This window comes from Pomacea canaliculata, linkage group LG4, assembly GCF_003073045.1.
Source record: "Pomacea canaliculata isolate SZHN2017 linkage group LG4, ASM307304v1, whole genome shotgun sequence".
NCBI classification, from domain to species: domain Eukaryota; kingdom Metazoa; phylum Mollusca; class Gastropoda; order Architaenioglossa; family Ampullariidae; genus Pomacea; species Pomacea canaliculata.
In genome coordinates, this window is record NC_037593.1 from 7281952 (window position 1) to 7309936 (window position 27985).

Sequence of the window (27985 nt, forward strand, 5' to 3'; positions counted from 1 at the left end):
CTCCACTAGCCTACCATTATATAAAAGAAATTTGCGCTTCAAAAGACCATCTTTATTTAGCTAAGGTACAAAACAATCGTCCATCATAGCAACACACCCACACCACAGGCCTAGTCTTAGACAATACAAACTGAATGCACCAAACAGTAAACAATTGTTTTAACAGTAGCACGAGGAGAGAGCTTCTGTCTTCTATTTGACCACTCTTTTTAATTATTGCTGTCTGATTCGTCCACAGTGAAATTTATATTAACACTCAATTCAGACAGCACTCAACTGTTCTCAGACTGCTTCAGTGTTCTAAACTGGTTAAAAATCTGTAAAGTTTGTAAGTTGTTTAGAGTGACACAACACAAAATGTAGCAGTTTATTTCACAAAAGTGAGGAGCAAGAGGTTTCTTAAAGTAGCAGGATACTCACAACAGAAAACATTAATCGCTTAGATATCACTCGTTGAGTATGTGACTTTGATTTGAGACATTAGAAATGGTATCATTCGTACAAATTAAAGGATAATAATATCTCCTTACATCACACACACTCACACGCACTTATATATATATATTCGTTTGCTCATGTCTTCTCTTCTATCATTCGATGATATTTTTTTTTCTTGCTTCATTCGGTTTTCTTTCCCTTCCTTTTTTAACCTTTGTACTTTGTTCATTCATAACGCGAGGGTTTTAAGCGAAAGACATGGCGGGGACAATGATACATTGATTAAAATATTTAATTCTGTAATAAAAAATGAAATAAAAATACCAATATTTTTTTTAACTTGAAACCAATGCATTTTCTGCTTAGTTGTCCTTCTTTAGGGACAGAAAAATTACTGAAATGAGGCCCACTGCGCTTTGAAACTGTCAGCCAATGGGAGAGCTTGAAACAAATGATCCGTCACATTCTCTTCACACTTGCTGCCAACATGCTTGTCTGTATGTTTTGTTTTTGTTTTTGTTTTTTTGGTTTTTTTTTCTCGGCTTGATTACTGAAAATCTTTACTGGCTGTCCTGTATATCTTCCTTGAGTATTACTCTTAATAACAACCCACACAATGCTTCTACTTTTTCACACCCCTCTGTCGGGTTTATTGCTGCTCCCCTCGTTGTCTTCCTCTGAGTCACGACACTCTTCGTTCTTGTTAACTGATTCATCTTTGTGTTTTCTGTATTTGTCTTTTGCTAGTCATTTGTACTGTTTGTTGTTCATCTTCCATTCCTTCTTATGTTGTTCATGTTTCGTTCTTGTCTCAAGCATTAAGAGAGATAACAGCAGAAAAACAATGGAGCAAGTCAACAACTGAGACAACTCGATCAGTTTATGTCTAAAATAATTTGTACAGGAGCGCAGTTTCTGTGAAATGTATACCTGCACAATCACCTGCATGCATGAAAACACACACAAACACAAAATGATGACTTCCTGCATATAAATGTATGCCTACATCCATCAATCATACATCATATACACGCAATTTTATCCAAACATACCTACATTAAACATGAAGATTATACATAAATCTATAACATGAATCACACATACATCATACATACAATCTATATACACTCAATACAGCACATTTATATCATACATCATCATATACTCATCACACATAGTCACTCATCAAACATGTATATAGTCATATATAATTATGTACGTACAACCGTACACGCCTGGGGAATAATGTGTTCACTGTGGGAATAAACTGTTCAGATAACTAGGAGGATCGTTCAAGTGTAAAAAAGGTGAAAACTGTGAGCACTTCATTTAGCTCTTCCATTATGTATTTGTGTGAAAAAACTGTTGACCTTTCCATGTGAACCAATCAACAATCAGGACAGCAGCCCTAACGTCCTTTCCCCCATCAAGAAAAATATTTCTTTCTCTCCCAAGAACAAAAAGAGTTGATTACAATGTTGAAGCTTAGTTTCACAGCAGATACTGTAAATACTCAGTCGCATACAAATATGCGCGTTCACACACGCACACACACAAGCTGTGACCCATCTGACATGACCTCCGTGTGAATTGTTACAAATACAAGTGGATCTCTTTTTTTAGTGGACTTTGTCGAGGAATATGGATGTCTGTTCAGTAAAATCATTTCCTAAAGAAACGTTTGCTGAGAAGGCTACAGCAGTGTACATAACACCACCACACCACACCACACCGTCACGTCACTACGTCAACACGTACACTGGCCCCGTAGGCCACGTAACATATGTCAGGATTGAGAAGAAAGGTGGGTCTGACAGGGATCTCAGTGTGGGTTCTGTACTTACATCATGATTCTTAAACGTCTGGGACCACAGTTGTCATGCTTAATACTACTGGCAGCCCCACACTTTGCCGTTAGGTCTACCACATCCTGTAGCCAGTGCTGACGTCAGCATCGCCTCCATAGGATCCTGTTTATAAGGCTACGATGTCCTGTATGTGCTGGCTCTGCAGCTGCACTTTCATCTCGATGACCGTGTATAGGACCAAGGCTATAGCCAGAGATGCCGATAGAATGTAAACCTTGGTTTCCACGCACAAAAAGTAGCTGTACCCAAAAGCCATTGCGCATCCGGTTGCGTGGAACATCCGGTATGAAGCAAAGGCCGCTTCCTGTTTGTGGCTGAACAGCACTCCAAACAAGGCTGAAACAATAAATAAATAAAGACAAATTTCGAAATCATTAGCCATTTATATCAGATTAAAATAATCTAGTCTGATTTTTTTTTTTGGTGAATGTTGTTTGAAGACCCATTCGGTCTTTTCCTGCGGAAGCGGAAATGACAACGCCGCGCGTGCGTGCTACTGTTTTAAAGGCCAAAGCTGGACACGATCAACACTTTGTCTCTCTGATTACTGCAACGACAGGCATGCAAAACAACAATAAGCCTAATAATAATACATGTGCTGGAAACACGATCACGTGATTACGTACCTCCTTCGATGTAATCGTTACAGGATTGTAGTCTATATTCAGAATACAAGATAACTAGGCAGACACCGTCAACTGATGCCCCACTGATTATATAACTATCCTGGACTGAATGATTGATTGATCGATCGATTGATTGATTAAGTTATAGTGAGTGATCGAAACTGCGTGCATCCAGTCGTGCTCAGCACACGCCATGAGTAGAAAATAGAAATGAGTAACAGCGTGCAGACCTTTAAAAAAGCGCAGAGGGTTGTTTATCTTTTTCTCAACGGAAAGAGCGGAAATAAACGAGACTGTTTGAAATCAATGCTACTTAAGATGAAAGTGCAGTTAATGGCTGCTAAGAGTCTGTGTCATGGAATATCTGAGAGTGAGAGTGGCTTCCCTGCAGCACTAGTTGGTTGAGTCTGCTCCTATGATGTTTACCTCGAGAAATGTAATGTTTTCCACCCTGGATACATTTACACCGAGAACTGAGACTTGAGGTACACTTCTCTCGTACCTTTCAACGAGTTGTCTGTACTTACTGTAGGTCTGGGTTTGCCAGATGGCATCGCAGAGTCCCAGACAACCAGCGACGACATAGAAGTTGGGGATGTCGTGTTGCTTGGGTTGCCAGAGGCCGAGGACGACCAGCAGGCCGGCGTTGAAGGTCGCTCCCGCGGCGATGAAAGCAAAGCGCTTGATGTGGCGCGCGACGTAGCCGATGAAGATGGACGACACTGCACTGGACGTCCCGAAGCAGATGAGGATGTGACCGATGTTCTGGAACCCCAGCGTGCAGCTGACGTAGGACTGAAACGGACAAGAGGTGTGGCGATGATCACAAAGGCAAAGGAGGGACAGGAGGAGGGATTGGTGTTTAACACCGAGTCAGCAGCTAAAGCTACATCACGGCAAGATAGTCAGCCCTGTAAACAGATTCCACATACAGAGAAAAATAGGGAATAATAATACAATATTAACACATAAAATGCTTCATTCCTGAGATTGATTGAAAAGTTGATTCCATGGTAGCAGCAATAAAAGTCAAAATGTCACTGGACAGATTTAGAATTCTCTTTTAGTTCTAGCTGCCTAATGGGCTTAACAGGGAAGTGTTGCTTATTTCTTGTTCTTTTTTTTCAGTCTGGATCCTGTATGCGCATGCTTGTGAACTTTCGTCCTCAATTGCCCCCGTAGTGGCATCATGTCTGACATCATATCTATTCTTTCTGTCGAAATTTGATGGCGCTGTTAGCTGATTGGTCAAAATAATTATTGTTCTCCTTTCTCATTACCACGTCCTTCCTGCTACTTTTTAAAAAAGAAAATAATGCTCACATATTTTCTCCATTAGCAGCCACACATTTCTGCAAGTCTGTCCTCGGAAGAGATGTTCTCCTTCCTTCACCTCTTTTACCCTCAGGCCCTATATGCTTTCATAAAAGCTGCGACACGAGGCTGTAAGTTTGATGAAAATGTCAGCTGGGGTATTTTTATTTTAAACCTTCGATACTTTATTGCTTTAATTTAACTTTGACACTCTCCCCTTCCTGCTGAACAAAGGAAGCAGAGTGCTCGGCATTGCTCAACATAAACCAAAGGTCAGACATATGTCACTGTCGGACTAAAGCAGCCAATCAGCGAGTAGTTTGAAAAGTCCTCCCATCCACCACACTCCTCTCCAGGGACACTGTCCACCCGCCGGTGCTGGCAGCAACATCCATTTACTCCAGTCTCATACCCGGGCTGTCTGCACCCTGTTAGTCAGTAACAGGGAATAATAATCAGTGTCAACACATCAGCTGGTGGTCGGTGGATGTTTGATGTGGAGGCTTTGACCTGTAGATGTGTGCGTGCGTGCGTGTGATGGGAAAAAAAGGTAAGGGCCGACAACTGTTTTCGTTTAAATCTGCCAACAGTTTGCCAGAATAGAGTGGTCCTCCCGCCGGCATACACCTCGGCCAGGCGTTATAACCGCCGACATCGATTATGTGACAAGACTGATCATAGCGATATCTACAGGAGTAGCCCGAGAAACGATTTCTGTCAGTTTTCGCTGAAATTGTCCGGAACATGTTGTAAACAGGTCTGAAGGAAGGATGGACTGCAGAACTATTTTTTTCTCCTTTTATTTCTTCTCCAGAACAATTTCAGCAGGCACAAGTTTAAAGAACGTGCAAATAAGGAACTGAGTCAGTATGGGTTTACATGGCTGTGTTTTAGTTACCCAGTCCATCTGGACAACCCTTGCCCCTGATATTCCCCTTTCTCTCCATCTCACACTCATCCGACATTGCCAAGAAAGAAAGAAAGATTCAACCACAGATTGATCAGCTATAGAAAGGGACAAAAGTGCTAGTTTTCCCCTTGATTGCGCTCAACCCACATCCATCATCCAGAGAAATTGATGAAACCAATGACCTTACGAACATCCTAATTAATATCTGCTTCCAGCCGGATTGTAACCTTGACGACAAAAGCCTGTCCATGAACTATTGTGACCTCACAAACTTGACCTTCGACTCAACGGACGTATATTTCTGCTGGACTACTTACAGACGAATTTCCCCGCATTAACTTCTATAAAGAGGCTAAAGCACATCTTCGCTTCCGGTTTAACTATCAACATCAAGAAGAACAGCTGCTGCGAACTCTCGTGTTGAGGAAAGGTCAAAAGCTCAACGGTCGGATGTGTTTTCAGTGTGTAAGTCGTGGGAGGTGGAGTTCGAGGACTTTTGCCAAAAAACGAAGAAAGTAAAGTAAGGAAGATGTGTAAAAACGAGGGCAGATGCGAGTAAAGTGTGACATCAGCTCCAGTCAGGTGACGTGGATGCTTCACTAAACACTGTTTATCTCCGACTGCTGGCTCCTTCATCACTTCGACAGTGGACGAGGGTGTGTTAAAGGGGCGATCGGTCCTTCTCGTGCAGCGCTCGGGTGAATACTGAGAACATCGAGTTAAATCCCTGTTGTTTTGTTGTTTTTTGTTTGTTTCTTTGTTTTTGTTTTGTTTTTTCGTTTGTTTGTTTGTTTTGTTTTGTGTTTTTTCTTTTGTTTGTTTTGTTTTGGTTTGTTGTTGTTTTTTGGTTTTTTGTGTTTTTCGTTTATGTTTTTTTTGGGGGGTTTTCTGGTCTTAATTTGCTTTTGTTTGGTTGGTTGTTTGTATGTACACAGGTTTTTTACCACTTTTCATCCACAAGCAGCAGTGCAAACCACGTCAGTCTTTTCCTTTGCTTCTATCATTATCATAGCTACCCCATGTGTGGACATTACATGTCTGTATTTGCTCACAAGAACCCAAACTCAACATCATGACTCAATGGAGCCTTCCGTAAATTAATTTTCAAAATCCAAGCGCACAAATAAAATAATCCCGCATGAAAAATAAAATGTCTGTACATGTAAACACTGACAGCCGTTCTTTACTCGCTACATTTTTGCACAACCGCTAGGTTTATTTAATCGTCATTTCTGGCTGAATAACATGTCCTGCCCTTGTATTCAACTTTACACCCGATATTTCGACCAGTCCTCGCTAGATGGCGCTTGAGTTAAAAGAATTCTCTGGCCACACGCGCGTGACGTCACTGTGAACCCCTCGCGCCGGGAGGTCACACGCACCTACAGGACAATTTCCGAGAAGGGAGTTGAGGTCAATAATTGATCAGAGGCAAAGCACTCAAAATCACATTCTTCTGGGGAAAAAAATTATTCCCTATCCAGGGGAAAAAAATTAACTTCCTGCGTGACTAATAAAGTCTTGTCTGAGAACAGGAGTGGTTGTTATGGTGACAAGAAATAACACCTTCTTCATTAATAGCATTATTTTGTTGTGGTCACGTGGTAGTACGACAACTTCTTCCGTTGGGCTCTGTACAGGAGCATGTTCACAAATATATGTGTGTGTGTTTTGTTATTGTTTGTTTTGTTTGTTTGCTTGTTTGTTTGTTTGTGTTTGTTTGTTTGTTTGACAGAACGCTCAGCACAAAAAGGTCAAAAGAACTCTTCATTAGCCTCAAGCTTCCAATAACACCTGCTAGCCCTATACACATAAGATTCACTGTGTTTTACAAGTGATATAAGGTGCTAAGAGGATGGATTGATAGAGCTCTGCTACCCGGGATGTGACTGTCTGGGTACTCTGGAAAGCGCAGATCATCGTCATCATCATCGTCGTCGCCGTCGACAATACTGATGCAGCGAAGCTAATCTAATCATAAAGTAAAACGCCTACCATGGTTTTTTCGTCTGGTCGATCATTGAGGAACTCAGAATATTTGCTCTGACAATGGCACCCGGGATTTGCCTTAGATATAGGTCACTGACTGTGTAATGAACGGTAGTGACCCGGATGTGAAGGTCTCGGGAATGGTGTGCACGTGACTCTCGTCCTCTGCTTGACAGGTTTGTGTGCACTCGTAATAAAAGCCACAATAAAAATACGGGATGAAAAACGATGCAAAAAATCCAGCTATATTTGTATCTCTGGCTTCTTTCTGGTAAATAGAAAACAGGTTCGAGGACTGGCGAGGGGAAGGGAAAGGCTACAAAGGTAAGGTCCTTTGGTGTACGATGATGAGATACTGAACTAGTAATGAAAATGTCACAGGTCTGGAAGAAGGAACCAGAAATAGAAATTGTAGCTTGAGTGGAATAGAAAGTAGAGCGTAGTTAGAAGTCAGCCATTCCTTCCTTCGTTGAAGATTCGCCATGTTTGCCAACTTTTAGGAACAGGACATTTCACTTGTTCAACCCAAGAATAAACTGATTTTCTTGCCTCTAAAACGCGAGATATCGCTTCAGGGATGCACTCAGAAAATTTATGGAACTCAATATCACCCAGGCAGTTTGAGGAATATTCTAGAGTTACCAAATAATTTATATTCCACAGGCAGTGCAAAGGTCTGCCTCTGAGGGACTACCACTTTGCTGTCTGACAGTTAAAAATCACATAGCACTTAAAGGCCAATCCGAGTGTAATATATTTTGACTAAAGTTTTAGAAGAAAGACACCAATCACTTTGGACTCAGAAAAAATATACGAACACACTTCTCTCTTCACGGTTGCGGCCCCTGGATGATCTGGAGCTGTATGAATGATAATTGGAGGGGATTGTTCATTACCATAATTTCGACCTGTTTCTGTACATGATGATACTTGTAAGTTTAGGTATACAGCGTGGAAAGGAGGTAAAATATTCGCATAAAGATTAACAGTAAAAACAGCACTCAGCTCCCCCTAGACATTCCAAAAATATATTTTGCGCTCTAGCACTCCTTTAACTGCCGAGAGAGGGTGTTACATCCATTTGCGCCTCTCGTGCTTGAGATATGACTCCAGCTTTCCAAGCATTTAACCTGTCATTTAAAATTTATCGGAATCTTTGGCCATGTCTCAGAAAGCTTTTAGCGTGTTCTTCTTTTACGGACAAACATTTTCCGCTCGGGAAAGCAACTCCAACTTGTCCGCCATGCTTCGTCGGCTCCTGCCTCGCACTCAAACCATTTTTTTTCGTGGAAAACACTTAAGCGGGCATCTGATGGACGCTGCCATCAACTCTCCTGTAGTTCGATCTTGCTGGAGTCCTTACAAACTAATGGTTCTTGTCGTTTGCATTAAAGACAAGCCTGCCTTTTTTTTTACAGGACAGCTTGGACAAGGGCGTGACCCTCGCAGGCAAGACGAGCGATGATGGAAAATTGAAGAAAGGTCGATGAAGAAAGAACCGATGAAATCAGTCTAGATGTCCACTTTACTAATTGTCCATATATTAACAAAAAAATTCGTTAAAAATTGCATAGATACAAAAAATATATAAAATAAAATACGGGGTATATGCTTGTGAACTCGCGCACGCGCACACAGACAAACACACGCACAGAGAGATCTTTGCCCCGGATTCAATCAAATAAGGGAATGTATTCCAAGAAAAAAAAACAACAACAAAAAACATGGAAGCAGCTTGTCGTGCTAAGCAATGTCGAAGCCCCAGCTCCGTTGTTTAAAGAGAACTCGATTTCCTATTCTCACTTGTTCGATTTTTTCTTAAATAAGCGTGGTCAATACCCTCTGTAGACAGAGTCAAGGGACTTCAATGAGGCAAGGTATCAACAAGGTTTTCTTTAGATCCGCGAGCTTTGCAAAGTATTTTTTTAGTTCCTTCCTTGTAGTCCTCGGGCAGTTCGACTTGAATGTGTTTTTGCCAAGATTGACATCAGGGTTTTTTAATCAAAATTTGTTTGACAGGCTTATCGGGAGACAGACAGACAGACAGACAGACAAATCCGCAGGCAGAGAAAGATGTAAATGTATAGTTAAATAGAGGGAGAGAGAAAAAATGTGTGCACCACGTCAGCAGCAAGTTTTTCATTTTAGCTTTTGTGGACAACTTCATTTCAAAGACTACTGGTCAAAACTGTCATCAGTGTCCTCCACACCCACCCTCGGCTTAACATTTTTCCTCTCAGAAAGAAAGAAATATGCAAGTGTTAGTATCAATAAAGAGAAATAGAAGAATTGAGAGAATGTGTACATGTCTATGTGTGTGTGTAAGTCTGTGTGTGTGAGAGAGAGAGAGAGAAAGAGAGAGTGGGTGCCTGTCGTGTCGTAGCCATGCCAACAGTAGTTTTCAACTGTCTAGGTGGCTGTTTAGTGTATTTTCTCGTTTTTTCCGAAGAGCTCTGTTATATCGAGGTTCCGTCTACAAAAATAGAATTAATGTTTCCTGTGAAATCTTTTAATTTTTTTCTCTAAGGTGTCTGTACCCGCTCTGAAGCTGTGCCATGGCGAGAAAAATGTGAGCTTTTATACTCACACACTCAGGGATCATCTCTCTTAACTCTGATTTTCTCTCTCTCTCTTATCATTATTTCTCCTCTCTAATACAGTCTGCTGCGAAAGTTTAGATGCACCTTGTGTATCACCAACTGTTGCTCAACTCATAGTAAAACCACATGTATATTCATATATTTCACAAGCTCACATAACTAAACATACTGATGGCACTCGTAAACCGGAAGTTAGTCAAAACACCACGTCAGCCATTTTGTCTGCTGCACATACACTCAGGTAAAAGTTGGTAAGAAATGAAAGTTAAGATTGTGAGTATTTATTTTGCAGACTACGTGACAGTGTATATAACACGCATTCTCGTAAATAAAAAGAAGGAATGATAAAGACCCTCAAAGATGAAAAATTTACCAAAGGATTACTAGAAAAAACTCATTTACCCTCCCCAACTATTCTCTATTACCGGACATAAACTTTCCACAAAGTCCGTTTGCTCCATAAACTCGATGAACACAGCTCAGTAAGAATAAACAATTGTCCAAGCCTGCAGCTTAGGATGAAAAATAAAAGAATCCAGCATAACATTATCTCCTACCTCCAATCTCCCCTTACAGTCATTAAAAAAACAAAACCATCTTAACTTTCTGCCATTAACAGAGCTTACATTCTCCTCCATTTTCAGCTACGCACTTTGTTTTGTTTTTTATTTGTTTGTTGACTTTTTGTGCTTCTTGTGTAAGACTCAACTTTTATGTGCTGTCGTTCTTGATTCCGCCTTTGTCCTAATTTACAGCGTTGCATTGACAAAAGCAAGATGGCCCCTTCCGGTTATCTTCCCTTGAGAGCAGAAACATTAATCTGCCCTTGCTGCATGTCGTCATCGTGGGACTGAAGCCTAACGGCGACAGCGCAAGAATAAAATCGATTTCTCGACATTTTCGTCCGCAAATGACAGCTCGTCAAGGAAGCAGCTTCCTGGTGCTGAAACTGTCCTCAAAGATGGCCGACAATTATTTTCCTTTCTAATCACTTTGCGGAACTTCGCCGACCTTTGCTAGAGGTTGTATACCGGGGGTCAAATCTGCGGGCATACCACTTCGGAATTTTTTTTTTTTTTTTTTTTGCCGTTAAGAAGCTCGATTTTTTTTTATAGCTGGTTTCGGCAGAAACTTATTTTAACCTGATGACCTTTCATAGAGCCTGAATACAGCTGTCATGTCTATATGCGTACCATTTCAGTTATTTTACGTTTTTTTAAGTTTAAAAAAAAATTGTCAGAACTCTCGGATGGACGCCTGGAGCAAAATGTGAGGTCAAAAACTAGTTTGACCTTTCTGTTTGCAAAAAATCAGGATTAAGAAAACTGAATAAATTCGTTGCAGTTACAGACGAAATTTTTATGACCTCTTCTTGTGAGACTCCACAAATGTATGCTGCTCTTGGTTGAAACAAATGTCTCTCCGTTTTTCTGAATTAATCAACAATTTATATAGCGAGCTTTTTATGCTTTTGCTACCGAGGAATTTCTTTTATTTTTCTGTGACCAAAGCCCTCGTAGCCCCTGTCGAGCAAAGACCGAGAAAATATATTGGAGAAAGAAAATTAGATGAAGCTGCTTTAGTCAATGTCCAGTCGAAACTTATGGGCCCCGTGATTAACAATTTAATTCTCTGTCACAGAGAAAGAAACTGTCGTATTTGCAAGCTGTGTCTCTCCATCCTTTCTTCAACTTCGACTTAATCGATCTTATTTTATTTTATTTTTTCCCAAAACTGTTATTAACCGTTAAAGCACGTGACTCTGTCCATACCTCTCTGCAATTTTCGTACCGACGCCTTTAAAAGATAAATGGTGATGCGAAAGCCTTATATTCTAGCCTCACTTCTACTCTGGATTTTTTTTTCAAACTTTTATAACCTCGTCAAGCCCTCAGCCGTCAGCATCATCCTCTTAAACTTCTTGTATGCCCTCCTCTGTGATTCGAACCCCCAACCCCCCAGCTTATCGATGATCTCACATCATTTCGTCGAAGGATAAGTCCTGCGAATAGGAAGAGAAAAAAGGAAGGCGAGGAGTGTTCAGCCCACTCCACTGCAGTCCCTGCCAGGGTGATCGACGTTCTGTCGGAGTGGTCTGCAGTTCCGGTCTTTAAAATTAGCGTCTTGAAGAGCGGCGCCATCTATCGCGTGCGCACGCGCGGCGACCTGTCACCCCGAAGTCCTCTGTTACTCCGAGCTGTCCACTTTATCCGCGCGGACAGAGAGGCAGTCAGGGAGGAGAGGGTTGTGGGGTGGATGAGGAGAGGAGGGGAGGGGTGTAAGGGGTGGGAGGGATGCTGGTCGATGTGTCTTCATCGTCGGTGGTGAGAGCGGGAGGACGCACGCGCGTGTTGTCGTGTAGCCGCCGGTCGCTCAATGCCAGGGTTTGTCCTTCCGCGCGACAATGTCCCTCGGCACCCGGGGCAACCTGTGTGATGTCTGTGGAACTTGTTGCACAAACTACCGCCTACCCCATCAGGAATCGAAGAACGCGAGAGAAATATAAGATTATTTGCATTTGCTCCTAGATTGTAGCATGACCAGCAAAGACAAGGTCTTTATTTATTTATTTATTTTGTCTGGTGAATGTTTGTCTGTCTGTATATCCCATCTGCTAAACTTCCAAGCATCAATCAAATACAAGTACCCAGAAAAATATCTTGGTTAAACAATTTCTTTTGTTAAACGTACTCTCTTTTCTTGACATGTAACTGGAAAAACAGTTTTAAAAAGTCGAGGTCTGATTAGTATTTTTTTTTTACCGGAGACTTCTGGGTTTCATCGATGTCTCAGACAATGGTCGAGTGTCGATGGTCACAAATGTTTGCTAACCCTAACCCTGATTCACTGATTGGACAGGCTAGAGGTTTGAGTAATTGTATCCGAACCCGAAGAACTCGATTCGAAACCTGTGTGACGCAGCTTACGTTTTTCCTTTGCTCCCCATCGCCAAGATGGCCTAGCTGTGGAGCGGGTACCAGACTCTGTAGAGGGTTGAGGAAAGAGGGCAATGAGGAATAAGATATGAGTACAGCCCTCACAAAGACCCCTAGAAAAAAATTAACTGTCTAATACCCAACTCACCTGTAACCGTAAGGTCAAAGTTTAAGACAGAAACCTGTTACACATCCACAGAATGTGTCTCCAAGACGGGATTCGAATCCAGGACTAACGACCCTCAGTGTATCAGAGAGTATTTTGGCATTAGGCTGCCTTTCATCTTCCCCCAGCTCAGTAAAAGGATTCCATCAAAGGGGTCATTGTGGGTTCCTCTGACATGTTTTCCTCCCAAAATCGAGTAAAAGAGGGATGCTGGCATTACATCTTTCTGACAGTCGCTTCTCACAAGAAGTAAGGTATGGAGGGGGAAAGTGGATCGTTTCAAGCATCAGCACAGACACACACACATGTGATATTTTCTCTAAGCCAAACACAATGCGTGGTAGGGAAGGGTAGATAAAAAGTCTAGACTGAATGAAACAGCCCGCGGGTAAATACCACCACCACCACCACCACCACCACCACCACCACCACCACCACTCCATCAGGAACCTGACAGGACACCATCCTGCACTATTCTATGAGCCTGACATACCGCCAGGTCTCTCAGTGGACTCTGATCTCTTGATAAGAGACAGAAGCAGCGGCCTGTCTGGTTAGTCCAGGATGCGACTGTTGCGGGTCTGGGGCGTGAAGCATGAGGCAGAGGTAAGACTACCTTAGGGTTAGCTGTGTGCTGGAGGCTTTCCGTTAAACTGAAAGCAAGAACAGGCCTAGGAAATCAGGTGATGATCTAGAGGCTGACCGTGTTAAACTAAGGGAAGTGTGGTAACTATTTATCTATAACTATATTTTATATTGTGTGCTTTGGAAGTAAAATATTCATAGTAACAAATGAGAGCTAACGATTAACAATTTTTTGAAAAAATGTTTCAATTTCTATGTAGATATCTACAGTTCGGATGTAAATGTGGGTGGAGGGTTTCTTCTCTTTATATTTAACATGTTCCCTGTCCAGCACACGTCAGGTGTAAAAAGACCAGGAGAATAAGCAATTCCTGTCAGGACAGAAGTTCAATGAAGACAATTACATCCTACCTCATACAGAACCTGTTACGGGCTGGAGTCAGAGTTGATGCCAAGCTGTCTTACCAGGCTTGTCCTTGTTAGATGCATTTAACATCTGACCTACAGAAGTCATTCTATTATTGGTCTTGTCACTCCATATAACCTTTTAGCAAAGACTCGAGGCTCCACACTTATATCTTATATTCGCTGATTGCCCGAAGTTTTGTTGGAATGTAAGTTGAAACTTCATTTTTTCATTTATGTCCTTTTCCCGATCATCTGTATGAAATATGTTGTCAAAAATAGTAAAATTTATCACTCTACTGCCACCGCCATCATCATCATCGTCGTCGTCGTCATTGCCGTCGTAGGCACAAACTAATAAACACTCTCATAGACGCACACGCACACGCACACGCACACGCACCCACACACATTCCCAGATATGAGACAGAATGTTGCGAATGAGAACGAACAAGATGAAATGAGTTCATTTCCTGTCTCATTCTCTCCCCTAGGAGGCCATTTTGCAGCTGTAATCTAATCCCAAAAGCCAGATGTCCTTTTTTAAAGACCTGTTGTGTGGACCGGTGGCGGTCGTTACAGTCCTGCTGGCCGACCCCCGGAGACCCCTAGAGACTGCTGGGTAAACCCTGGCAACCACCAAGTCAATAACAGACGCATTGTTGCAGTGCCAGGCAAAATATTTATCGCACGTGCAGCCCGGCAAAGCAGTCGCCCGAGCGATCCAACGCAACACGTTCTTGAGACGGTCTCTGCGCATGCGTGTGTGTGTGCGCGCGCATACTCGAGTGTGGCTACACGCATGAAATAACTATTATTATTAACACATGCATGTGCAGGTGAACTATTTGAACTGAAAATCATTTCAATGGTACGAAGAAACATTTCACTTCTTGCCAGCGTGGGAAGATAAGACACCTGGAGGAGTGCGGGTCTAGTTGGTTTGTTCGAGACGCTTCCACCTAGCGGCCATTTTCCACTGACAGTAAAGGAATAATAAAGTTGTGGTTTGTGGGGAAGAGATGAGGCTGGGATGTAATACCCAGACAAAAAGCACCATCATTAAAAAAATATTCATTAGAGAAAAAAAATACGCAAGCCTCACGACGAGTTCGGAACCCAGGGCCTTTACCCTCGTTGACTTGGTCTTTTACTGCAATCCTCCCTAGGAATGAAGCAATCACAGCTTGTGTTCTTTCCAGAAATGACGGTTATAGCTCATCTCTCCACTCAATTAGCATCGTCTTCTGCTCTGTTGCTCTCTTCAAGGAGCGGTGGCTTCTGACTCAGCCGTGAGATTCTGGGGTTAGCCCGACACAACACCGAGAAATGAGTTCTTGAGCCTGAAAAATACCTGACACACCTCGAGATGGGAGCTGGAGTTAATCGTATTTCTTGTTTATGTTTTTGTTTATGTGTTTGTTTTTGTTTTTGCATGCTATTTGCCCGTGTCGCTCCTCCAAGAATGGGCTGGAGTGTTATTCGGTGCATCGCACTGAGCGAATGTTGATGTGGATACTGCTAAGTAGTCTCAGAGCTATGGAATTTGATGATGATGATGATGATGAGGAGGAGGAGGAGGAGGAGGATGAGGATTAAGCTACACCTATTTAAAGGTCCACAAAACCAGACATGTGGAAGTGGCCGCAAACTTCACGCTTCATCTCTCTTCCAACACATCCCTCCTCCTAAATTTCTTTCCTCTCATTTTCCTTTTCATCTTCTCGCAAGGACAGCAGAGATAAATGTGTGAATGCTATTCGTCATTAATCTTATGCCTTCTGGAATTTGTATTTGTCTGGCGGAATTCGCTTTGCGTCAGAGGAAGAGAACAAAAATAATAGAGATATGCTTTGACGAAGACTGAAATGACGGCGATGACAGGTTGCAGTTCTGGGATGATGAAAGGAAACAAAAGTAGGACAAATGGGAGTGTATACAAAGGGCAGGAGGCGGGGTGAGGTGAGTAGACTCCGTGATACAGGTCAGTGCGACATTTTCTCTTTATGATCCGATTAAGTTTTAAAACAATAATTCCCAAAATGTGAAAGATCTAAGAAAGAAAGAAAGAAAGAAAAAGAAAAGAAAAGAAAGAAAAGGAAAAAAGAAAGAAAAAAAAGGAAAAGAAAGAAGAAAAAAAGAAAGAAAAACGAAAGAAAGAAAGAAAAAGAAAAGAAAAGAAAGAAAGGGGAAAAAAAAAGAAAGGAAAAAAAAGAAGAAAAAAAAGAAAAAAAAAGAAGCAAAGAAAGAAAAGAAAGAAAAGGTAAAAAGAAAGAAAAAAAGAAAGAAAAAAGTAAACAAGAAAGAAAGAAAGAAAGATTACTGAAAAAAAAAGAAAATAGAGCTAAAAGAAATCAGAAATAAAGGTGACGCGAAGGCACGGATTTGAACCAGACTGGCTCCCAAGGACCAGTGCCAGTTCAAGCAAGCCTCTCACCTGAGAGACCAGTACTCATCCACCACCGACCCACTCACCTTGGTGAAGTCGCTGAACATGAATCCCTGCTCGAGGCCCATGAAGACGACGAGAGGCACGAGCAGGCAGCACTTGGAGTCGCGCAGCATCTTCAGGGTGGACGCGAAGAGCTCGAAGGATGTCAGCGAGAACTCCGGGTCGGCGCTGCGCTTGCCCACGTGCACCTGGTCCACCAATGCCACCACGATGACCATGCCCATCAGGCCGCAGGCCAGGTAGGTGGTCAGCAGCATGTACTTGGTGGCATCAGGCACGAATGCCACTCCCCCCGCCGATGCCGATCCCCCGGCTCCCAGCATCGCGTTGCTGTAGAAACCATCTGCGGAGGAGCGGTTCAGCGGGCAAGTGCTGACGCCGCACAACGACTCCGAGACGTTGTTAGGGGACGTAAGCAGGAGGGAGAAGTAAGGAGCAGCAGAAGTCGACGACAACGACGAAGTCCAGGGAGGAGGTGGAAGCCCCCCTGGCCGCCTGTGGTGTGAGGAGTCTTTCAACATCCCTGGCCGGACACTGCTGGAAATGTTGAAGCCACCGTTGACAATCTCCTGTCCCTCCAAAAAGAAAGGGAGGTGGTGGCCATCTTGGGAACTCACCCTCGAGTCCAGCAGCAATCCAGCGTCCTCCGTGTAGTTTTTACCCAGAACGAGGGCCGAGATGAGGTTTCCCCAGATCTGGCTGCTGCGGAAGAAGCCGAAGAAGATGCCCATGAACTTGTTGATCGTGTCATCGGAGGATTCCGCGAACCGGCGGTGCTGGGCAAAGGTCAGGGCCAGGGTGGTGACATAGGTGGCCTGCGCGCTCCACATGGGGCCGGCCAGGGCCCCTAGCATGACGCTGAGTGGGATGAGGAGGTAGTGCTTGGGGTAGAAGTTGGCCGCGAAGTAGCAGAAGTAGAGCGAGAAGGCAAGCACCATGGTCCACTTGGTGGTCAAGCGGTTGATCAGCCATGGGGCCAGCAGGCACGACAGCACCGTGCTGCCGTAGATGACGCTGATGGACACCACCCCTACTCCACCTTCGGGGTTGAGTGTGCTCTGCAGCCCTTGTAGGGAGACGAAGGCTGTGAAGACAAACATGAAGGCCAAGCTCAGGGAGAAGATGTTCTTCATGGCCTTGGGCTCGGTCATGTACCGGACCTGTGTGAGTGCGCAGACAGAACGGAGGAAGCATTAGTCGCTTTAAGTCTCTTGAGATCGAGAAATGATATTGTGATTTAGAACTTAACTCCGGTCACTAACTTCCCTTTCTAACCCCTCCCTTCTCTCCTCTCCTTCTACATCCATCCCGTCTTTGAGATCTCAGTGTTCTCTCCCTCCCACCCCAACCCCCACCTGTCCATTTCTCTATCTTTCTATCATCCTACTAGGAACTCACGTTTTTTCGAGTTTGCTTTTGTTTTTGTTTTTGATTTTGTTTTGAGGGGGGGGGGAAATAAATCAGAAACTTTAACCACTTTTGCATGAAACAGTTCTTCAGATGCCAGAACTAATAGTGGAACGGAGTGGACTGAAAGAAGTGGCAGGAGGGGGAAGAAAAGAAATAAAACTGTGCAATGGAAGGGTTAACTGAAAAACAAGTGAGTGGATGGAAAGAAAGAAATTAGCATTTCATTACAATTTAAAAAAATTTATTTTGTAACCTCTAACCTCTTCGAAAACTTTTTTTTCCCCTCTGACTCAAGAACCTTCGTGATCATTTGTCTTGTCTCGTTTCTTCCACCCGTACTTCATACCCCCACTTAGCCGTTTTCTCGCATTCTTCCATCCTCATTTCCCCGGATCCCTCCACCAAAAAAAAAAACAAAAACAAAAAAAACAACAAAAAAAACAACAACAAACAAACAAAAATAAACAGCAACCACATCTACTCCACGTATTCGGTTGTGCTCACTGACTGCGTTTCCACCGCTGACTCGGTAGGTTACAGTGCTAATCATCTCCCTTTCCACCTTTCTTATCTCCCTTATCTCTCTCGGCGGCACTATCTCTTTCATCTGGGATTCAACAGTCAGTCGGTGGCTCAGATCACAAAGCTGTGTCTGTAAACTGTGTTGTCAGTCACCTTTTCTTTTTAAACACAGCGCGCTTGGGTTTAATCATGTCGACAACTACCTCCATTGCTTTTTCAGAAAAAAATAGTGAAATTTATTCTTTTTAAACACATGATGAATGATGTTTATATACGGTGTTTCTTTGAAGACCAACGCCGGAACATTGGACTGTAAGTAGCTAGGATTTGCATTGTTCAATCTCTCCCAAAAATCCTTACCAAGCACAGAGATCAAAGGTCATGAGGTCAAGAACTGAAGAACTGGTGTATGACGATGTGTGAGAGAGAGAGATGGGAAGAGAACGGAAATAACAAGAACTAATGGAATATAAGAGTATTCATATCCTCGATTTATTTTTCATCTCTTTGCCTTTTGTTTTCCTTCTTTACTGAACTACTGGTGTGAGAGATTCAATGATTTCATTCATTCTAATCACGGACCTTATTAGTTTGTGATTCTAATTCATTCATCTGACACATTTTATCTGTTGGGTAGCCAACATAGTAAGGACTAGTAGACTTTTCGCACAAAACATAAACAAGTGTAATATTAAAATACAATTTAAAAAGCAATGTATACTCAACAATAAAAAAAAATCTTAGTTGTAAGTTCTTCTCCACTTTTTCGTTCATTTTCCCGTTCAGAATGAATTAGCTTCTTCGTCCTTTCAAGCTCACCTGTCTGAGAGTGTCGGCATCTTTCGGCAAAGTATGGTAAGTCGTGGCAACCGTGTAGGAGTGGATGGTGGAGCGCCGACGAGACTTCTGCTGCGAGTCGATCCACTCTTGAGACGCGTTCAGCTCGTCGCCGTCGTGGTGCAGGCCGTGACCCGCCGGCGGGGGCACGAGGTAGCGGTCTTTGGCGTTCGGCGACGTTGAAGCCGCCATCTTGTTCTGAATATCGACCTGCAGACAGAAGAAAGAACAGCCACTGGGAATAAATTTTTATATCAGAAACTTTTGTAGCCGACATCTGATTTAGATAACAGGAAAAGTGTTGCAAGGTATCAGCTGTTGCCATGGATCCTTCACTTTCTGACAAAACTTTCTGCGTTTTCTTTGACTCCATCACAACCTGCACCGGCTGACCCCAAGGATGTGTTTTATCTCTGTTTCTGTTTATTCTGTACACCAACAGCTGCCGCAGTATCGCAGCTACATAGCCACGAAGGACGTTTCCGTCACGTGATACACACGTTAGGCACTGTCCGCCATCTTGCTACCATCCCAGCGTTTTTTCAGCGACTGTCAGCGGTTTGTTGCCATGTCTGATTTACTGACTACAAGTTCTAACCGCCACCTGAGTGAGACTTTTATTTCCGTGCTCGATCGAACGAGAAGGGTATGGAGGAGACAAACTGGCATGGCCAGGTGTGACCTACACTCAGGTGTGCAGCTACCTCGTCTCCAGATGAGTTTATTGAGCAGTAAAATGTGATAAATAATTTTCTTGGTGCGCAATATTGTCAGGTAGAAAAACAAGTGAAATGATGTGCCATTTGTTTGCAATTGATCATAGGATGACTTTAATCAGAAAACATAGTTGGTAGAAGCATTTGTTTACATCATAGCACTTGCTTTGATTTTTAAGTTGCTTTTACTTGCCAGTACTGATTTCAACTTTTTTTAAGAGGGTTGGTCTTAAAGACTGGGATGTGGGGGGCAGAGGTTCTTGACTGGGGTTGGCCTTTAAGAACAGTGGAATGTAGCTCTGTGGGGGGGCCAAGAGATGGCCACTAACGGTGGGGAAAGCTTCACGCCCTCGGCGCGAGGGACGCTGAGTTGTTGCAGATGGCTGGCGGGGATGTACACGTGTCATTTACTGCTCATCGATTGCTTCGCCATTATGAATGCATGACCTGTGATACATAGAACGTGTTTAGTGCGGCTTACAGTGTAATACTACCTACCTCAAGACTTGTACTGGTAGTAGACATACACAGCAATCTATGTTCATCCAGTTTACTTTAGGTCCTTGACGAGGGGTAAGGGTTAGAGGTCATCTTGGTCTGTCTTCTCTAGGTTACAAGATTGGACTATTTAGGATACATTCGTGCACTAACCTTTGGCGTGCTTCCCCCCTCATTTTGCCTTTTTTTTTTTTTTTGTTTGTTTGTTAAGTTACAGAATAATTTTGGTTCAGATTTTATTGCATGTCACATTGCCAAACAATAACATCTTCCTCTTATTGACTGAGGCAAGAAGTGACCCATCGATACCAGGTAACTGTCCACCTGGCCACGGACTTTGTTATAGTTCTATGGAATGTCCTGGAATCTCCAGGAGCAGTTTATTTCGAAGGCTCCAACATGGTCCGTTGTCGGATCCAGCTTTCACTAGATGTATAGGGGGATGTGAATGAAAAGACTGTTGTAGAGTTTTAGTTTGGTCACCAAGATGATGTTGCTGTTTTATGTGGATGTTAGTTTATTGTCACTGTTGTTCTCTGAGAAAGTCTGATCCTGATCCTTGTTGTTGGTCTAACATCCTCTGTGAGGATTGTTTGAAATTGTTTCCTTTCACTTTCCTTCCACTTGGTCATAAGTCAGAAAGAATTTATTTAAAAAAATGTTTCTTAGAAAATAAACGCAATGGCATTGAGGTAACATTTTAATAAAATATAAACTTTGACTTGAGACAATGGCTGACAGCAATTAACTAATATTTACCGTTCCAACTGTCACATCATCATGACCAGAAAAAATATGTTACATCATAATCTTCAAAAACTAAGACCATTATGGCTGAAAACAGTCGCACACGACCTGAGGCTCTAGCAACATGATATAATAAAAAATACATTTACACCTGGATACAAAGTGTTTTCTGTTTCTGTCCAACACCTGGCTTTGAATACAAATCATACAGTTAAAGAAACAACTCCAGCCAGGACACTCAGCAAGTATCTGGAAGAAATTGTTTGCCTGCAGCTGGTAGAAATAGGCAAGATGCAAGTGGGTCCATCATTCAATATTCATGTGGACCGAGTTTTCGAGATGACTGGCTGCTGACCCATTTCCCTCGACTTAGAAAACAACCTGACATAGATGACAAACCTATTACTTTCACAACCCCCAAGGCAGGTCAACAAGAACTGTCCACAAAGAAAGCAACATACTCCATCCATACAAACAGCGAAACAAACAAGCGCAGTATGTGGCATGATATCATATTTTGCACCGGGGCGAATGGCAAAAGTCCAATGAAAGGGGAAAAAAATATTTTTCATTGTCGGCGGAAACACTTTTTGAGGAACCTTCGTCGGGGATAAGGTTTCCGTGAAATGAGTTATGATGTAGGGCCCAGCGTGTGCTTCTCTGAAAACTAATTTGATTTGAGGCTTGCATTCAGATAACTGCCACGAGAGACTGTTTTTTTTTTTTTCAACTGTCACTTTCTCGGATATCAATCATAAGCAAGACAAATGACTATCTATGTATCAACCAGTTTCATGATGTTTATGTCGGTATCAAGGTAACTACTGAGAAACAGGTGGGAGAGTTTTAATTTAAAGCTTGTAGTCAGAAACGCGCGGACACACACACACACACACACATACGTTATCACAGAAACACACAAGCTCTCTCTCACAGGCTAACACACACACATAAGTTATCTCACAAGCATACACGTTAACACACACACATACACCCATTATCACACAGTGTATATATGTATATGTTATATGTCTGTGAAAGCTATATAAAATATGTTGTCATAAATAATATTGAAATGTAACAAATTTCATTGGGTTCTTTTTTATCATTACCATTGTGGTCGTCTTAATCATCATCAAAATCAAAATCATTATCATGATCATCATCATCATTATCGTCCTCATCGCTTTGTCATATGCCACCTTCTTTTCCGCTTTTCCCACAAATTATTCATTATGTAAGCGCCACGCTACTCTCGACATCAAAGTAGTCGAGGGCAATAAACATTTTTAATTTTTTCATAGTAAGATACGTTCCTTCCATTCTCATTGCCACACACACACAAGTATTATATCAGGATCACCAGTAATGTTCACTTAGCACCGTTGTACACGTGGCAGGACCACCCTGCACTCTGTCGGCTGGCGATGTAATTGGCGGAGGCAGAAGTTGGCCATACAGCCTCACTTCAAAGCAGTCATCCGACATAACGGCCACCCGCGATCAATAACGGGATCTATGCCGATGGCAGCAGCATCCCCCCCTACACTACACACACCCTCCCTTGGCCTGGGGAGGGTTGCCAGAGCTGCACTTTTGGGGAATTTCATGCTGTCTACATTTTTACAGTTTGTGTTCCGGCCAGCGGCAGGTAACTCCAAATGGTTGGAAACCTGAGAGCAGCGGAGGACTGAATGATGGAAGGAAGGAAAGGATAAAGGTCGAGGTCACTGCTGGTGATGAAGATTAAAGATGTCTGGAATGTCAGGTTTATTTCTCGCAGTGATGTCTGCTTTCTGTCTCACTTTTGTTTTCCTTTTATCTCCATGCAAGGAGTTTGACAGCTTAGTCGCCGGAAAAAATCCAGGAATGAGACCAGAGGAACAAGAAAAAGACACACGATATTTAATTGTCGATTCCTGCCAACTTCCAATCACTTTTCTTTCCTACCCGAGCATTTTATAGCTAGCTCATCTATAAAACAATTCAACCACCGCAGAACCTAATATCTTTTTAACAGAATTATGCTCGAACTTATACAGTTAGTTCTACAAATACACCAATCGTGCTTGACGCAGTAAGTTTAAAGTTTTCGACATTTAAAAAAGGAAACCTAGATCTTAACCTTGCCTCTAATTATAGGCCAGAAATAATCAACATTCTTATCAATCACTGAATTTTTTTAGGAATTTTTTTTTTTTTGAAACATTGCCATTGACCAAGCGTTTTCTTTGCTTATTTCTTATACCAAAACAAAAGCCTATCCCTCAACCCTCACCCAAACTCAAACCCTAACCATGATTAAAACCTGAACTCAAAATGCACCTTGTGTATACTTATTCAGCTAACACACACACACATACAAACACACACACACACACACACACACGCACGCACACACACACACACACACGCACACACACACACACACACAAATACACTGTCCAGAACACAAACAAATAGCACCAATGTCATTATCCTACAGCGGCTTGAAGGAAGCCAATCACCGGTTAATTTAGTCGAAATATTGCATTTTTATTACAAAAAAAACAAAAATGAAAGACGGTGTGTGCATGCATGTGAGGTCTAAATGTTGGAAAATACAGTCGTGTTCCTGTCTACAGCTGCCTCCAATGCTGTCGTCCATGTTCCAACATTCCAGTCCTCTAACTACATACCACTGACTACACAGAACTTCAACAGCAAATGTAGACTAGTACATGGAAGCAACATATCAACACAGGCTGCCTCTAATGAGATGTTGAAACCTCTTTACACTCACATCAACCTGCAATGTGGACGTTAGGCCGGAAGCAACACTCATTATCAGGATTTTTTTTTTTCAACCGGCAACTTTCTCCTCGGCCCTTTAGCAACATTGGATTCCACACAACAAACATCACCGTAAACTACAACCGATATCATCCAGCCTTTCATTTTTTTTTCTTTACTTCCATTGACAAAACTCTTTTTGTGTTGGTGCCAGCATTTGCAGCTCTCTTCACGTGCCTGCGCTTTGGCCAGTAAACATGGAAGCACAGCCTGGGTCTCATTCAGACAGCAAATGTTTCTCCACTGTTTGCTTCATTCAACCGACACACTTTGTCTCCATTGTCTCTAAACATATTCCACAAGGTCTGTATGGTATTCATCCATTAATCATGTCTAAACAGTCCATGATTCTCTTAGCCGGTCAGCTTACCTCTACCGTCTGTACTTATTTCCGTCAGTTTATCTTCCCTGTCTGTACTTTCAGACACTATCTTTGTCTGTCCATTCTATGCCTCATTCATTCAGGAACCTGGCCGGTCTGACTGATGGTTGCAATGTCTGTACATCCCTCGCTAAACATATCTGTACCGTCCTTACCTCATTCATCCGGTAAACATATCTACCCTGTGCGTCATTCAGCCAGTAGTTAGCTCCCTGAATGACCGCCTCTCACAATGGAGGATTCCCGCAAAGACCTAATAACATTGTCAGAAAAGCAAGTAAACAGCAACGGAAAAAATAACCGACTGTCGTCAGTTCCTTTTAGACAAACGCACACCTCAATTTCCTGTTAGAAGGCCGCCATCATAATGTCGCAGCACGTGGTTATAACGGTTGCCTCAGACGTCATTCCCCCCACCGAGGGGACGAACACCCGGCATCAAGACGGAGACAAGAAACTAGTTTCACTCCAAGCATGAAGTCATGCATGAACACTTGTCACTCACATTCCTTGAGTGCCTTGAATTTAATGTTTATGATGGTGTTGTAAACTGTTTCTTATGTCGTAAGCACCTAGCACTTCTTTTCTTCTTCTTTGCATCCGTTGTAGCGGAAACACGCTGGCACACAGCTTGGGTGAACCACGGATGTATAAAGTGGACTGCTGTCTGTCTGCCGAGACCAACGCTTAGCCTCTTGTGAAGTCTTCCGCTAGTAGTCTCGGCGAGCCTAAACAAAGACTAAACCGGAAGCTTTGTACACACCTGCCTCGTTTTAGTAATTAAATGGAAAAATCATCTGCCAGCACTCCAGTAATACAACTTCGTGGGTGAGCTGACGCCAGCAGATGATGATGATGATGATGATGATGATGGCAAAAAATACAACTAATGTCCATTACTTTTCACTTTACTGCTTTAAAAGTATAGTTCTATGTGGGTACGACGAACAAAGACGATAATTATGGTCGTTTACCTTATCTGATCTGATGTTAGTAGATGTGACGACCTTTGCACTAACCAAGTTCCAGTGTCGTCAGGTGCCACGCGGACAGCACGCACGCGCCAAGTCAATGAAGGAAGGTAAGATAGTGTGGAGAGCAGAAGCAGTCAGCGAAGGTAAAACAAGATATTGTGGTGGGACCACTCTAGCCTGCATGGTGCCGAGCGGATGTGGCTACAAGTGCTCTGCCCTTGCCTTGCAGGCCGTCAACAGGACGTAGCAGAGCCGTTGACGGTTGTTTCCCTTTCGTAAATGGATGCAGCGTGGGTGGGGAGTGAGGGGTGGTCTCCTCTCATTTTTATCTTTCTTTCGTTGATTCATTGTCTCCTTTCTTCGCGTGGTTTTTTTTTATTTCTCCATTTTGCTTTTCTGCTCTCATCAAACCCGTGTTTACCCATGGTAGCCTTGACATTCATAATTACCTCCGCGAGCTTCTGCAGGTTGTTAGTTTTTTTCAATATAACCTTCAGCAATTTGGTTTATTTCCATGGAATTTTCTGGCATCAAATGATAACAACCAACTGACACCTAATAGCCCTGCATTCACCACGACATTGTGGACTCAAAATTCCTATTGTGATATGACATCGACCCTGTCAGGTAGATAATCCTATCTGTTATCTTTTATTACCCATAAATCCTAATCCTTGAAAACACACGTTAACACCAGTACATAGACTGTTCAAAGTGTTGGGTGAGTAGGTGACATATCAACAGCTCAGAAAAGTAGTTTGTCAGCAGCTGAACTACTAATAACAATAAAGGTCGGGAGGCAGACAATAATGTAGCCTGTACTCTCTACACCTTGTCACGTGGTTTTACCTTCTCTCTGAGTTCATCCCAGCTCCCTTCCTTCTCTCCTCACCACCCACCCTCACCCACGAAGAGGAAATGCTTCAGCAAAGTTATGTCTTTGAAACGATGGAAGCTATGCTTTGCTGAGGCCAGGATAATGAGAATGGATGTTATGGTTGCTGAATTTGTTTCACTCCTTCTACTGTCCTCATTAAAGATCACTGTGAGCTTTGTGTAAAAAATGAAACAAATCGAATACTAATAAGAAGATTGAAACAGGTTCGCAGATACAAACATAGAGATAGAAAGAGAAAATTGAAAGGAAGAAACGGGCTACGAAACAGAGAGAAAAAATATCAGAAAAACAGAACTACAGCCACACAGCTCCACACAGGGACAGACAATAATAACGAGAACATTCGGAATACTTTGTCCAGAGTCTTGGTGTTGTCATCTACGCATCATCATTTCTTAAACCTCGCATTAATGCAGTCTGTGTCTGTCTTTCGTGAGCTTCGCAAATTATTATAATTATTGAAAACAATGGAATAGAAATAAGAGCACAAGGTGTCAATACGATGCACACATAAAGAATTTACATTGATAGATATTTTCATATCAATTCAATGAAACTGTTTGTGTAATAGCATACAAAATCTTCATCAATTATAAAATCAAAATACATATAACCCTGTAGCAAGCATATTTAGAAGGGAATCATCTCTAGTGTTCAGTGCTTTATACAGAAAACGAGGACTTTCCATTAATCCATGTTATCCAGCTAGTCAAGTCAAAGAAAAGGTAACTCCGACACTCCTGCAATAGCACCCAGAAAAAAAAACTATCAACAAAAAAAAAAACATAATTTGTAGTAGATAACAAAATAATTATTTCTATTTTTGAATTCTGTATCCAGAAAAGGACTAAAGTCACAAGCCAGTTGCGAATAATTAAAAAAGATGCAAATGGAATGTGAAGGATGCTAGGATTGTGGGAGAGGTGGGGAATAGAAGGAAAGACCAAAAGGAATAAGAGCAAGACATATCAGACACAGATAAACAGGTGATGCCACAGGGGGTGTACAGGGCTCGGATGCCGGAAGGTGCGGGTTCTTCCCGTGTTGACCTTTCGCCGACAAGCCCTCGACAGGTCGGCCGCCAGAACTAATGACTGTAACGAGGGGTGCAGGCAGATGTCCGCAGGGCTGCCGGAGATTGCTATTTATAGCACCCTCATTTTTTTCTACTTCCTGCTGAGGAGTTGTATTCACCCATTGTTATTATACAGTGCTAACATTGTGATATTGTTTGCGGGGTAGGAGGAGGCGGTCTCCGCTATTTTAAGTACGAGTGGAGGAGGACTGTCAATGACGAGTAGTGCTGCTCCATGGTGCATTTCTTTTTTCTCTTGTATCGTTTTATTATTTTTTTTATTATTATTTTTAGTATTATTTTTATTATTATATTTTTGTTGGAGTTTTTTTTTTTTTTTTGGGTTCGTTCTTTCTTTTATTCCTTCTTTTCTTTTTTTTCCTTTTTTCTTTCTTAGTTTTTTTCTTTGCTGTTTTTTCCCTTTATTTCTTATTTCCTCTTTACTTTTTGTCCTTTTTTTCTTTTCTTTTTTTTCTTAATACTTTATTGTTTTATTTGGATTTTTTTCTTTTTCGTTTCTTTTTTTTCTTTTTTTCTTTGTTTGTTTCTTTCCTTTCTTTCTATTTTAAATGCTGTCTTGTCACTCTTTGATTTTTCCCCATCACTGATAGTTATTACATTATGTTACAATAATTTGTTCGCAATTGTTGAAGTACTTGAGTAACAGCAGGAGGACTTCCAGTGCCTCCTTACTTCCTTATCACTCCATCTTCACTTCTTATCATAATTGTTATCATCATTGTCATCGCAGTCTCTGTAAGGCTGACATACACTCCATGATTTTATGTTGTAATAAACAAAATAT

General features: G+C 42.2%; 1 protein-coding gene across 2 annotated transcripts in view; it reads right to left on the reverse strand.

Moving 5' to 3' along the window:
- Positions 1–1303: 1303 nt before the first annotated feature.
- The window catches only part of LOC112562306 (protein unc-93 homolog A-like), a 43931-nt gene continuing 17249 nt past the window's right edge, over positions 1304–27985 (reverse strand). The window contains exons 1-5 of one of the 2 annotated variants that reach the window (XM_025235479.1): positions 25208–27529; positions 19041–19268; positions 16313–17449; positions 3460–3727; positions 1304–2642 (exon numbers count right to left, since the gene is read on the reverse strand). In XM_025235479.1, the coding sequence (XP_025091264.1) occupies positions 2413–2642; positions 3460–3727; positions 16313–17449; positions 19041–19250 (1845 nt within the window). In that variant the 5' untranslated portion in view covers positions 19251–19268; positions 25208–27529 and the 3' untranslated portion in view covers positions 1304–2412. Of the gene's footprint in view, positions 2643–3459; positions 3728–16312; positions 17450–19040; positions 19269–25207; positions 27530–27985 lie in introns of those variants that run through there. The other variant, XM_025235478.1, reaches the window with a different exon arrangement.